The 13,840-nt window shown below is 41.1% G+C and overlaps 1 protein-coding gene across 1 annotated transcript; it reads left to right on the forward strand.

Moving 5' to 3' along the window:
- Positions 1 to 182: 182 nt before the first annotated feature.
- Positions 183 to 13,557, forward strand: rbfox1l (RNA binding fox-1 homolog 1, like). The gene is made up of 12 exons (XM_005455356.4): positions 183 to 617; positions 5,166 to 5,402; positions 9,767 to 9,946; positions 10,052 to 10,105; positions 10,191 to 10,283; positions 10,840 to 10,909; positions 10,987 to 11,046; positions 11,152 to 11,287; positions 11,363 to 11,402; positions 11,493 to 11,560; positions 12,496 to 12,568; positions 12,657 to 13,557. The coding sequence occupies exons 1-12, from the start codon at positions 531 to 533 to the stop codon at positions 12,699 to 12,701; spliced, it is 1,143 nt and encodes a 380-aa protein (XP_005455413.1). The 5' UTR covers positions 183 to 530; the 3' UTR covers positions 12,702 to 13,557.
- The last annotated feature ends 283 nt before the right edge of the window (positions 13,558 to 13,840 follow it).

The following is a 13,840-nucleotide window of genomic DNA, read 5'->3' on the forward strand; positions in this document are numbered from 1 at the left end:
ACAGAGAGGCGGAAAAGGCCTGCTTCTTTCACTCTACACAGAGGTCTGACTGAGTGGTCACAGATCTCCTCTTACAAAGTGAGAGTGAGGGAAGTACGGTGGTAAACTCTGAGAGAAGGACATGGGTGACTATTTATATAACTCTGAAATGGGACCCTGACCATGTGTTTCTGTCTGTCAGGCTGCATGATCAACTGATGGACACACAGAAGCTCACTGGCTTTCTCTTTCACTGCTCTAAATCCCATCTTTTCTGGGTGTTTTGGGGTTTCCCTTGTGTTTTCTTGCTTGACTTCATTTTCGAGGTGAAGCAAAAGTCTTAAGCGTGGTCTTTTTTCCACCTCCCTCACTTTCTTGGAGTTTCTGTTTCCTTCATTTGGGATTTTTTCTCCCTTTTTTTTTTTTTAAATTTCCAGCCGGATCGCCTGCTCTTCTGTGTGTAGATCAACCCTTCCTTTCCCCCTGCTCTCCTTTTCCTTTTCCTCCCATTTTCCTCCGTTCCTCATCTCCTCGTGTGTGGTTTTTGGGCTATGCTCTCCTCACCCACTGTGATCCTCCAGCCTTATGGACTCCCCGTCTACCCACAGGCAACCACATGCTACCCCAGCATAGTTCAGGTAAACCTCTCGATTTACTCTGTGGTCAAACATTATCACATAAATACTGAAAATTTCCCCCCCAAGGGAACATCACTGAAAGCATCTACTGGGGAACTATAACTATGCAACAAAATAATATTTATTATTACAATTCTTAATCTTAATGTCAGTTATTTTGCAGATCCAGAGCTCTGGTTGTTATATTTATTCTTTTATTTACCCAAATACTCAAATTAAGAAATATAATCAAATAATTGGACATTTAAATCAGCACCTTTGTATGATTTTGCCTAATGATTAAACTAAAAAGATCTTATTCTTATTACCAGACAAAATCCCTGTGTTTTGTTCAACTTAAAACATTTTTCCAGTGAGCAGAAGAAGCCAAAAGGCCCTAAGTCACAGTTTAATCTAATTCAGTTTAGTGATGCATTGCTTAATATGCAACAGGATCTGTGTGAAGTGTGCTAGTTGTGAAACGTCTTATTTATTCACTAGTAAGGACACGTTAGTGGTTATCTTTAGTCCACCAGCAAGTGTCTCTGACATGCCACTAATGCCACAGCTCATTTAGTATCTCTCTACCTTGTCTCTGTGCTTCACACCAGCTGTATTTTTAGCCCTCCTCTCCTGAGCAGATAATCACAGGAAGAGGGTCTGTCACCTGTCTCGTGTCCTGCAGTCAGCTGTGCTTAAGATAGGTGTGAAACCAGCCTGTTGTGCATTTAAATGTTGAATATTAGGCTCCTCCGGGGTAACCTTGACTTATTTCATAAGATTTAGAGAGCTGTTTATGGAAAACAGATGCAGAAAGAATTGTTATTTGAAGTTGACTCGCACTGAAGTAAATAGTCTGAAGCCCCAGCTAGATTATCCAAGATTCAAGAACTTTATTGTCAGTACAACAATATACACAGTATACAGTGTACCGAAATGCTCTAATCCTTCACTTCAATCCAGCAATTGTTCCCTTTTTAAAAGTGTCATATTTCCAAGTGCTTGGGAAATTCCTTTATGACTGATGTGGAGCATCTGTTTTAACACAACATTTGGCAGCTTGTAAAACTCCTCTCTCCTCATTATCAGCAATCTTTTCTTCTTTTTTTTATCAGCAATATAAACAAAAAGCATGTCGTGTCTCTCAATAGGTGGAACCGGGATGTGCAGAATGAGCAGATGGATAGATGAAAAAAAGGAATATTATGTTACACTTTAATAAGCTACGTGTTGCTAACATTTGTAACTCGGCCAGCGCCAAAAGGCCACATCTGCAGTCAGCTTCGTCTTGTGTAAATCCCGTGGCAGCTGTCCCAGCAAGCACCTGGCTCCGAGCCGTCGACCTCTGACCGCAAGCCAGCAGCTGAGGAAGGAGACGAGCGAGAGAGGGGGAACAAATGGCAGTGATAATAAAAAACAAGCCTGTGAGGAGTCTGGTGTTGAGACTGTGGTGCTGAATCAGACACGGTGGCTGGTTAGTTAGTTAGTCTATAAGGTGGGAGGAGAGTTGACAGTGATATCTAACAGATGCATTTTCTTCGCTCAACATGGCTTTTATATCTTGGAGGAGGGTCGGAGCAGCTAGATCGGTCGTTTCTTCTGATAAGTAGGACAGAGTGCAGGCGCAAGTTGTGTCAACATATTTGGAAACACGTTCCAGCTCCAGTGTTAAGAACGGCCTCACAGTTGGACAGTGCCTCAATCACTATCTCTCAGCTCTGGTTTAAACTTTAATATTTCTCTTGAATAACAAGTAAGAGCTGCAGATGAATCATCTCCATCAACTTTTCCTCGTTCAGCAGTTATCAGGGTGAAGCCTGCTTTAATGTTGAGAGTGCACACTTTATTAAAAATCCTCCCCCAAACCAACAGAGAGTGGTCAAATGAAATCCTCCAAGCCAACAACAGTCTGACTGACAGGCATTTGCTTGCTTATACAACCAGGTTCTCCTTCATCTCAAACCTTGTGTCAACAAATCTGAATATTTCACACCTCTCGAGTACAACAGCCAGCAGAGCTATGCCAGCCATTATGAGCTGGTGTCGGATAGAGGGTTTTTTTTTAATCGTGACTCCTTTAAATCCTGAAGGTGGCTGACACATGTGTGGCATTTTGCTTGTAAGGCATCTCAGGGTATCCTCTGATCTCCCAGAAAAAAACATTCTTAGATTTGTGAAGTTGTATCCGGAAGCCAAGACAAAATAATTTCATCTGAACATTGTGCTGCAGCATTATTGTACATCTTTAAATGAGGACTGCCCACCATCAGAATGAACATATGGGCTCTTTACATTATCTTCATGATCAGCACAAACTTTCATGTGATTGAAACATATCATGTCACATGTGTCTGAAGTATTAAGATTGAAAAGTTTAGAGTACGAACAGTTCCAATAGTAAGAATCTGCCACTCAGTGTTACTATTGCAATGAGGTCCTTGGAAAATTTTCCCTCCAGTAAGAACTCCCTGTCTCCTGAAAGTCTGAGAAGGCCCGTCAGAGATATTTCATCTGTTTATACAAGAACAGTTGTGTTAAATGCTTCAGCTGGAAGTCCTAACACAAGATATAAAGCAATAAATCAGAAAGTTAGAATACATATATAACAGTACAGAAGGCGGCATATATGCAACATATACGTAGACAGTCAGTGTGAAGAGGTGAGACTGCATAGACTGTGTTCCTTAGTCTCCTGGTGTGTGACACGTGGACTCATATCTCCTGCCAGGCGTTGTCAGGGAGTGCAGACTGTCATGTTGATGTGGTGGGATCTTTAACACTACTGAATCACTGATGCATCTCGGCCTTCCTGAAGCATGGCTGGGTCCAAAACGAGGCGGCGGTAGGATTATAGTATAAAGCAAGCTCAACATCAGAAATTCAAGTGTAAGCAGTATAAGTATGCTGTAGTCTGACGGCTGGGTAAACGTGTTCACTTTGTTGTTTTTTCTGTTGTGTGGACATGATGTAGTAAGATCAGCGAAGCACTTCACTCGCATCCAACCCAAACATTGATGTCATCATTGTGCTTGTAAATTCCTCCGTTTCTTAAAAGGCAACTGAGCCACTCCACACAACACAAAGAGAAGTAGATGTTCATGAAAATGTCTCTGAGGTAATAAAACCGTGCCTGTCAGGCCCGATATTCTCGGAGGCGACATTTAGCGTGACGCAGCCTCTGCAAGAGCACACACATTCATAAATACTTAATCCTGGGGGGGAAGCTCCGTGCGCTTTCTGTGTTCATGAATAGGTTAGGGGGGACCTCTGGGCTCTTTGTGGGAGCAACAAGGTGACTGACAGTTACAGATGTCCACAGCTGGTGTGGAACACCTCCCGCCCCCACAGCCACCCCCCACCCCCGGTCACTTTTCCTCTAGCAATCATTTGATGTGATTGGTGGATGGGTAGAACTTATGGTGCGGTGGGCGGGTGGTCAGCTGGCATTAAAACATGCGGCAGTTGTTAGACAATGCATCAGAGATCGAGGAATGCAGTAAGGGGGTAAGACCGCTTTTATTTCTCTGCTTTTTACCTCACTTGAATGGAAACTGTGCAGGAGTTTCCATTCAAGTGAGTCCTGGTTTGGGGGAGGTCCTGTTTAATCTTGTTTTTCTCATTAAAGGTAATTTTATGAAGCAGCAGGTTAGAAGGTCTGTTTCATATTACCGGTCCTTATACTTTTTTTTTTAGAAATGTGCTGCTGACAAATATTTGTTACCCTTTTTTTCCCTTAAAAAAAAGTTTTTAGTAAACAGTTGTGCTTTTTGTTTGCTCTGCTTGTTGTTTAATTGGAATGGATTTTAAAGATTCTAAAGTCTCTGAGACTTAAAACATACCTGTGGCTGTTGAATCAGATCAGATTCCAATAATTTTACTGATTTTACATTTTGGACATTTTGGACATAAATATTGTTTTCAAGTGCCAAATGTGTCATTTGTAATGGTATAAACCAGAAAGAGTTAAATTTAACAATGAACTCCATGTTTGGCATTAAGAATGAATCAGTTATTACAATTGTGAGAAATGTCTTAATATTAGAGATGTTTTTAATTATATTTCTAGTTGGATGTTGCTTTGGATAAGCAAAAACAAATGTAGAGTTTAGGACTGGTCATCAGATGTATTTTTAAAGGATAATTTACTATTTCTTTATTACCACACACAAAAAACAAACTCACAAAAAACAGTTATTTAAAAAACATCTTCTAAACACCACAACCTACCGGTAAGCTTATTTAGCTTTGTATTTTGTCTTACTATTACTATTAAAAAAATCTTTTGCTATGATTATCATTATCAGATTATTTAAGAGATTTCACAGCATTTTATTCCTTCTGACGGTTAAACTGATGTGTAAAATTGGGTGGAACAATCATTTATTGTGGTATTTGTGTATCTGTCATCTTCATTAAAGATCACAGTGTCACTGCATCGTGTTTATGCTGTTTGTTGTATTGTAAAAACAGAAGATCAACAACAACATCTTGTGTTTCGTTTGTTTACATCTACGCTGTCATATTCTGGCATGAGTGGCTCATTCGTCTCCCTTTTCCTCTTTTCCTCAGGGGGCCCCCACTCAGGAGGCTGCCCCAGGCAGCGCAGACCCTGCCCTGCCTCAGGTCTATGCCCCGCCTCCCTCTTACCCCCCACCAGGTCAAGGTCCCCCAACGTCCGCCAGCAGACTGCCAACTCTCGACTTTAGCTCTGCACATCCGAGCTCAGAGTACCAGGAACATCCCCAGCTCAGAGTCTATCAGGGCCCTCAGCACGATGGGGGCGACTCTCTGACATCTGGCAACACGGTAAGAGCGGTCTGTGACAAATGTTGATGTTCCAGGCCAATAAAACATGATCGTCAGTAAGTCGACAGGTAGCACTTTCACATGTTCTGCAGAGCAGCAGGCCCAGATAGGGTTTCCTTCTATATTTAGAGCCCCATGTCCACTGCGGTGTCCTTGTATGGAAATGCCTGTCACCCTCTGTGGAGCAAAATGTCGAGACAGCTGATAAGGGATTTATTGATGAAAATAAATGCCCACTTTTCCTTTCTCCCTCCCCCAGGTCTCATTTAAGTGTCAATAAAACTGATCACCTTTCAAGATCGCCGCTCGAACTTTGTGCTGATACTTACAGTTTACAGTTTAAGCTATCTGAAGGATGTTTATGAAGTCCATGTCAGGCTTTTGTGATTTGTCTGATGAAATCATTTCTGGTACAGGATAATCAATCATTACATCTTTAAAAATGTATCAACAAATCATTTTTGAAACTAAAGAGAATTTTTAATACATAATTTGTGTCTTCATTCTGCTACTGCGATAAGATTATTTCAACCTGTTTCCCATCAAATTTGCTTTACATATTTTTTTTTTAATCAAATTACATTTGTATTAAATCAAGGGAAGAAACCTGCACTATAATTTTAGCCTCAATTGAATCTAAAGTGATTGCTCTGCAGCTGTTCCAGGCTGGTTGCGTAGATAACGCTCTTGTTTATTACCACTTCAAATGTTTCAGTGTAATCTTGCCGGTGGTGTGGCAGCAGCGTCCTTTACTCAGACTGCCAGTTACCACACTGATGAATTTCACTGACACCCTGTGGTCTCTGGTTGCTGTTGATCTCTTTCTATGTGTGGTCTGTACCACTTCAGCATTGGTGCACTGTGGGAGTGTCTTTAATTTCTATTTCTATTGTAAGATAAAGATCCTACAATAACAGAGAACACAATAATGCACAAACAGGTCACACTGGCCTCAGTCTTTATGAGTTACCTGATGTTTCCTCTTGATTTTGAATGAAATAACTTAATAAAACTTTGAGTAATTGTTGTTACAATTCACAGGCTACTGATCCTCAGGGTTTTTAAAGGACATGCTGATTAGAGGAAAGACCCCAAGTCCCGTTAGGTGATGTTTTTCTCGTGAGCACAAGATAAATATCTTGTTTTACTTTCACATCAGAGTGTCAGTGCCGTCAAACATAAACATTCCTGTTACTCTTGCATATATCTACACTTTAGTGTCATCAGCAGGAAACATCTGCTGCAGGCTGTGCACTATATAATCCTTTATCAGTGTGCAAGAGCATCAAGAAGTTCACTGTGGCATCCTGAGGAAAAACTCAGTCTTGATTAGATGTATTATATCTATTATTATGCTGTTGTAAGGAAGACTGCAGAGGAGGTTCATGGATGTAGTGAAAGAAGATAGAGGGTTGGTGTGTCAGAGGAGAAAGCTGGGGATAGGGTGAGATGGAGGCTGATGATCCACTGTGCTGACATCTAAAGGAAGGAGCGGAAAGAAGAAAAAGATATGCTGCTGGAATGTTATGGAAATTGTAATAAACTATATTATACAATTACATAGTTCGGAACTTGAGGGGCTCTCTAGATTTTCCATCTTGTGTTGCCATCAGGTTAAAATCAAAGTGATTTTTTTGTTAGCCTGCTTGCAGAATAATGACCACCAGTAAGCTGTAAACTACTTGCATTATTCCTAATTAACAATTTGAATTCAATTTCAAGCTCATTTACAATAACAAAATCACAGTAACAGTTGCCTCAAGGGCCTTAATACTGTAAGCTAAATACCCTGCATGAGAGGGGAAAAAACCCTTTTAGCAGGAAGAGACATCCAGCAGAACCAGGCTTTAGAGTTTAAAAGCAAAATTTACCATGTCACTCTCACTGAATTGATTAAAAAACAGCAACACACACAAGAGAAAGTTTTTTTTGTTTTGTTTTTAAATAATGTAATATTTTGACTCACAATGCCTGCAGAGACCTATTGTCACTTCCCAGGTCTGTATTTGAAAAAACATATTTTTTATTTTATTTTGAAAAAACGTATCTTAACCATGTAAAGCCTGAAATAAATAATACCCTTAAAATTCTATTTTCTAAAAACTGGAGTGTTTAGTGAACATTCTGACAAAATATAAAAAATATATTTTATTTTTTTAGTGCATCAGGGTTTGATTCATCAGGCTTTGATTGCAGCCATTCCCCAACTCTCTGTGAATGATACTCATGGCCATTGATGATCCTTGATCAGTGGTTGTGACAATTTGCTTATTAATGATCAAGGAACTGACATCACAGCCCATTGTTCATTCAGTGGTGCTAGTTTCAGTCATTATGCAAATGTACTGTTTATAAGGTTGGGGAAACCTGCAGTCAGCTGAGACTGAAGAAGTTACTTGGATGAGTGACGAAACGTTTCTCCCACTGAAAACGCTACGTCCAGATGAACAGAATCAACCTTTTGGGACCTTGCAGAGGTGGTTACTTGAAGATATGATTTCGCCTGGGAACAGGTTTAAATATTCTTAACGGATTATCCGATTTTTCTTCTTATTCATGAAGACATGAGTTATGTGGTCAGAGATATGTGTGACTGTTTTGTTTTTGCAGTGCAGAAGTCTCCCTCAGACATGGAAACATCTACTCTGACACATGCAGAGCCGTCTGATCTGTGTGGCAGGTCGGCTCTGTGTCCTGCTTCTCCCTTCCTCCTCTCATAAATGGTGTTTTATGGCCCCGTTTATATATTTTATCACTAGAGTCCCAGACATACTCGGGTCCGTGATGATTTTCGGGGAAAGTTGAGACGTCGCCACGGAGGGAGGGGGTCAAAAAGGGGGGCGGGGTGAGGCTGACCGGATGATCCCCCCCCTTTCCCCGTCTGAAATATCGCTCAGGTCCAGAACTCAATCCTGCATCGTGACAATGACACCACCACCCAACTCAACCCTCTGTCCCCCTGTACCCCCCCTCCACTCTGGCCTGTACGTGCGTGTGTGTGTGTGTGTGTGTGTGTGTGTGTGTGTGTGTGTGTGTGTGTGTGTGGGTCTGCTGTCTACAGCTGAAGCCACATCGAGCCAGTGTAGTGTCCTCCAGTAGTAGCCTGTGTGCATTTATATGTCTGTATGAATGTGTTTCTGTACGTCTCTCTGTCTGTCTCCTTCTTATTAATGATGCCCCCTGACCAACGACCTTTAACCTTTGGCAAAAAAGCAGCACCGTGACCCCCCCACCCCAGACTGACCCTTCAGTTTTAAACTCTGTCCCCTTTCTGTGCACCTTCTTTGCCTTGTTTACTGTGGTTTAGTTTGATCTTTCACTGCTGCACTGAGGCCTTTTTCACTCCTTATCTGCCTCGTGGTACTAGACTGCTAATACTCAGGGCTTGGGAGTGTAATCTTATTTCCATTAGAGTAGCACATCTCCCAGTAATTTTTCTTTTTCATGTTAATTTTTGTGCTCCCTGCTCCTCCTCTTCCTTTTGTTTCTTGCTGCTGAAGCTCACTGGTTTTAGTTTGTTGCCCTTTTTGCAGATTTTCTTTCAAATCTATATATTTTTAACCACTTTTGTTGCAACGGTTGAACAGTGCTGGTTGGCCAACACACCTGCACACACATATATATATGCACATACATGCACAGACACTAGCATCGTGGTGCATTGTGGGATAGTGAATGTTTTGGTTTTGGCACATTAGTTCTTGAATTTTTCTGCATGGGGCAGTTTATATAAGTTAATCTAGCACAGGTATGTATTTAATGCTAAGGTAAAACAAGTAGTTATTAGAGCCACTGTGGGAAACTTTGAGTTAGAGTCTGAAAACAGCTTAAAACAACTTCTCACTCTTCACGACGGCTGGAATGAGCAGTTTTAATACCAGACGTGGCGTTTATTGTTAGCGTCACTGGCCTAATCTCCTACAGGCATGTATTCAACGACGCCTCACTAAACTGGAGCCCCTTCCACGCCTCCTTACATTTGCTTGAGAAGGTTCACTGGTTGCTGAATGCTGGTTGAACTTGGTTTGGTTCACTTGATCTCATGAAAGTGATCTTTGAGCTTTAATGCCATGTGATGCTTACGCAACTGGAGTTTTTACCTAAACATGAAATTCTCTGGAACATGTTGAATTTGTTGAATTGACTTTGTTGTTTGTTTGTTTTTTTTTCTCTTTTCCTTCTTTGCTTTTCTACTGATGCCCTCTCCCAATTTTTCTTCACATCTGTCCCACCTCATTCACACCCTCTCCATCTTTTGTTTTCCATCTTTTTTTGTTCTTCCCGTCCATTCTTCCTCTATCCACTTGCTTGCCTCCTCCTCTTCCTCTGCCTCCTTGTCCTGTTTCGTGCTTTCTCACTGTCAGGAGGACTCTTTGGTCCCCGTGACCTCTGACCCCCAGTCTCTCAGTGTGTCCGTGTCATCGGGGGGCGGGGCAGGAAGCGGTAGCGAGGAAGAGGGGTCAGGTAAGACCCAACCGAAACGCCTCCATGTCTCGAACATCCCCTTTCGCTTTAGAGACCCAGACCTCCGCCAGATGTTTGGGGTATGACAGTCACCTCGTTTCTGAACTTCACACATACACAGAGCCCATGTTTTCATATTAAACCCAACAATTTCCACTCTGTAAAAATTGCTCTGACACTTTCAGCAATTTGGCAAGATCCTCGATGTAGAGATTATCTTCAATGAGAGGGGGTCAAAGGTGAGCAGCTCAGAAATATGATCAGTGCTTTTAAACCAACATGGGAATCATCCATCAGTAAACATATAACCCTGCAAACACACAGGGCTTTGGATTCGTCACTTTCGAGAATGCCACCGAGGCTGACAGAGCAAGAGAAAAGCTGAACGGGACAATCGTGGAAGGGAGGAAGATCGAGGTAAAGCGAGATTTTCCATTTCTTTTTTTAAACCTAGAAAACAAACGTGCAGTTTTGTTTTAACACTATGAATAACATCAGGTGCATTTTACCCAATATAATATACCCAATAAAATATAAAAATATGTTCAAGCACAAAAATATAATACATGGTAAACTGAAGTACTTTTCTTTTATTTCCCCCATACAACATATCATGGGGAGGGGAATCTACAAAAAGGCTCTTAAACTAGTGAAAAATTAAGGAATAATTAGAGGAAAAAAATCCTTAAAAATAATAAATAACATTAATAAAATATAATTTAAGAAATGGGACTGGGATCTTTTTCTTCAGTCCACCAATTTCAGGGACATGGGAGCCTTGTGCAGTGAAGGCAGAGTCTCCCTGAATGAGTGACAGCAGTGGGCCACCTCACTATAAATGTATTTATGACCCTGTAACTTCCCTTGGACATTATACCTAAGTGATATTTATTGATCATGTGGGTGGAAATCACCCAGCTTTTGTGTTCTAGGTTTAACTGTTCCGTGATTATCCCTCTTATTTTATCCCCAGGTTAATAATGCCACTGCACGAGTAGTTACCAAGAAACCCCAAACGCCTCTCGTGAACGGTGAAATCTCAAGTAAGAACCTCCTCATTAATATTTGGGTCCTGACTAATCTTTGGAGGTTGTGTTTAATAGAGGCCTTGTTTCTGCAGCTTCCGGTTGGAAGATCAACCCGGTCATGGGGGCCATGTACGCGCCTGAGCTCTATACAGGTAAATAAACGTTTCCCTCTTTAATGCTGACATATTGCTCTGAAGAGATGATCAGCGCTGGCATTTCACTCCTCCTCCTGCTTTTTTTTCTCTCCTCTATTTTAGTTGCCAGTTTTCCGTACCCTGTAGCGACTCCTACGCTGGCCTACCGCGGTTCAGCGCTGCGTGGTCGGGGTCGAGCTGTCTACAACACAATTCGCTCCACTGCAACCACACCTGCCGCTGTCCCCACCTACCCTGGGTAAGACTCTGAGCACCGGTGTCGGCTTTATATCCAATTACTTTCATTTTGATAATGTTTTATTCTTTTTTTCAGGGTTGTGTATCAGGATGGACTGTATGGAGCAGAAGTCTATGTACGCAGCTGAACTCTACTCATATCTTTACTTTTTTAATCAGTCAATCAGTTGCTGCTGCTTTATTGTTGCTTCATCTTTCCCATGCAGGGCGGATACCCTGCAGCATACAGAGTGGCTCAGTCAGCATCTGCTGCCACTGCGACCTACAGTGATGGGTAAACAGACAAACAATGCACACAAAGATGAATGTTCTTTCTCATTCTGATGCTTTGTTTGAGCTTCAGCAGTACCACTGAGCAGCTGAACAGGTGTGCCTAATAGTATATAGCGCTTTTACCTGAGCAGACACACAAAACTTATTTGGAGCATTTCGGCTATTCCCATGAAAATGCCTTCCTACCTACACAGAGCTCACCCTTTGAACTCAAAACTTGGCTTTTGTAACTTTTATCAAGATAAACACAGCTTTTGAAAATATTCTTCCTTGTGCCAGGAAGTAAAGATCTGGATTTTCTCAAACAGCCAGGAATTTATCTTGTAACATTTACTGTGAGTGGACACAGTATGTAAAATAAAAAACCTCCTTTTTTTGTTCCTGTGTAGCTCAAAGATCCCACCTGAGGTTATTTTCTTGTTTTTATCTCAAGGAATTTATGGGCCTTGTTAAGCAGCTTTAAATTAACCAATAACACACAAACTGCTAGTAGTAGAAGAAGAAGCTTTCAACTGCTCCTTTAGTCACAAGGGGTCGCCACATTGGGTAGATCCACATGTTTGTTTTGGCAGATTTTTATGCCGGATGGCCTTCCAAACACAACCTCAAAGGGATGTGTGGGTCTTCCAAGGATAACAATATCATAATAACACCCGAAGTACTGTTTTTGTAAAATAGTTCAGATATTATTCAGTACCAAATGTGCTTTTGATTGGTTTCCATCACATACCTTATTACAGTGCTGGATGCTCACATTAATCATGGCAGAATATTCATATAATGTAAAATATTCACATACATGCCTGAGTTCAGTTGGCTTTCATTAATCATAAAGAAAAAAGATTCATTTGCAGATAAATTAATAAGAAACAAAGTTTAATTGGAGTTGTGATATTATGATGTATCTGCTTCTGCTTTTTTTTTTTTTTTAAACAGATATGGACGGGTTTACGCTCCAGAGCCCTATCACCACTCAGTCGGACCAACAACATATGGGGTCGGTACAATGGTGAGCAGCTATCAGAGTAAACGAAGCTTAATTTGAGAGATACATCGCTGTGGTTAACTTGCACCTTCCATCCTGCTACTGTCAACAGGCCAGTTTGTACAGAGGAGGATACAACCGCTTCACCCCCTACTGAGGCCCGGTGAAGGGCGGGGTCGTCGGGCATCTCTGTTGAACTTTGGGACACTGCAGGGCAGATTACAATAATCCTTAAGAACAACCTCGGAAATGTGGCACACGAGGTGTCACCTCCTGTCTCCATCACAACCTCTCCTCGGGAGACTAAACAGACTGAAGGTTAAAATACTGTAGGACCCCCTTACCGTCCGCTCTGCTGGAGAATACGTAGGAGACACTGTCGCTTGAAACCTTTTAATGCTTTTTTTTAATTTTAAGAATGGATAGGTGGTTAAAAAAATACTGTGAGATTCTTGTGTTTAATAATTTGGGATTTTTTTTTTCAGGGGTCAAACTGTGCAAAAACACATTTTGTACAATTTTAAATGATTTATTTTTGTTGGCATTTATCTACTGTTTTGAGTGTGTGTGAGTGCGTGTGAGTGGGAATGTCTGTGAGTTTCAACATCAAGAGAGAGAGTTGGCTGTGACACTGATATTGCAACTAAAAACACAAAAATAATGTTTATCAGCTGGACTTATTTTTATTTCTAACAATCTACCTCTAAATCTACATGTTTAGCTTTTCATACAGCCGTTACATTTAATCCTTGATTGCAGTTTCTTGAGTCCTTTCCTTTCTGTTCATAAATCCTAACACAGTGTAGTTTCTGTTTTCTGGCTTCACTCCTCGCTACCTTGCTTGAGCTTCGATGACCGGAGGGTCACTGTCCTGTATTTTGTCCCTCTTTTCTCCTTCATTACTGTTAAATGACTTCTTTTCTTGTATCAGTTAGTTCTTCTTGGCTTTGTTTCACTCTTTTCTGCTTTGTTTGATGTTTACCTCTGAATAAATCAGACTTTTTTCTCCTCTATCTCTTCTGTTCTTTATTTATTCTGCTTCTCCTCACTCCCTGGGTTTCTGGGTTTTTCCTCTGTGGCAACATGACCTACACACATTGTAAACTGAAAATCACACGTGTAGTTGAAATGAGTCTGGATTGATACCATCAGGAATTATATCGGCAATCCTATAGAAAAACAAACAAACAAACCCTTCTTTTATTTTCTTTGTGTGATTTCACTGCTTACCGTTTAGTTGCATCATTCTCTTATTTTTTCCCTCCTCCTTCTAACACTCAGTGCCAGTATTCATGT

This window comes from Oreochromis niloticus, linkage group LG11, assembly GCF_001858045.2.
Source record: "Oreochromis niloticus isolate F11D_XX linkage group LG11, O_niloticus_UMD_NMBU, whole genome shotgun sequence".
Classification (NCBI taxonomy): Eukaryota; Metazoa; Chordata; class Actinopteri; order Cichliformes; family Cichlidae; genus Oreochromis; species Oreochromis niloticus.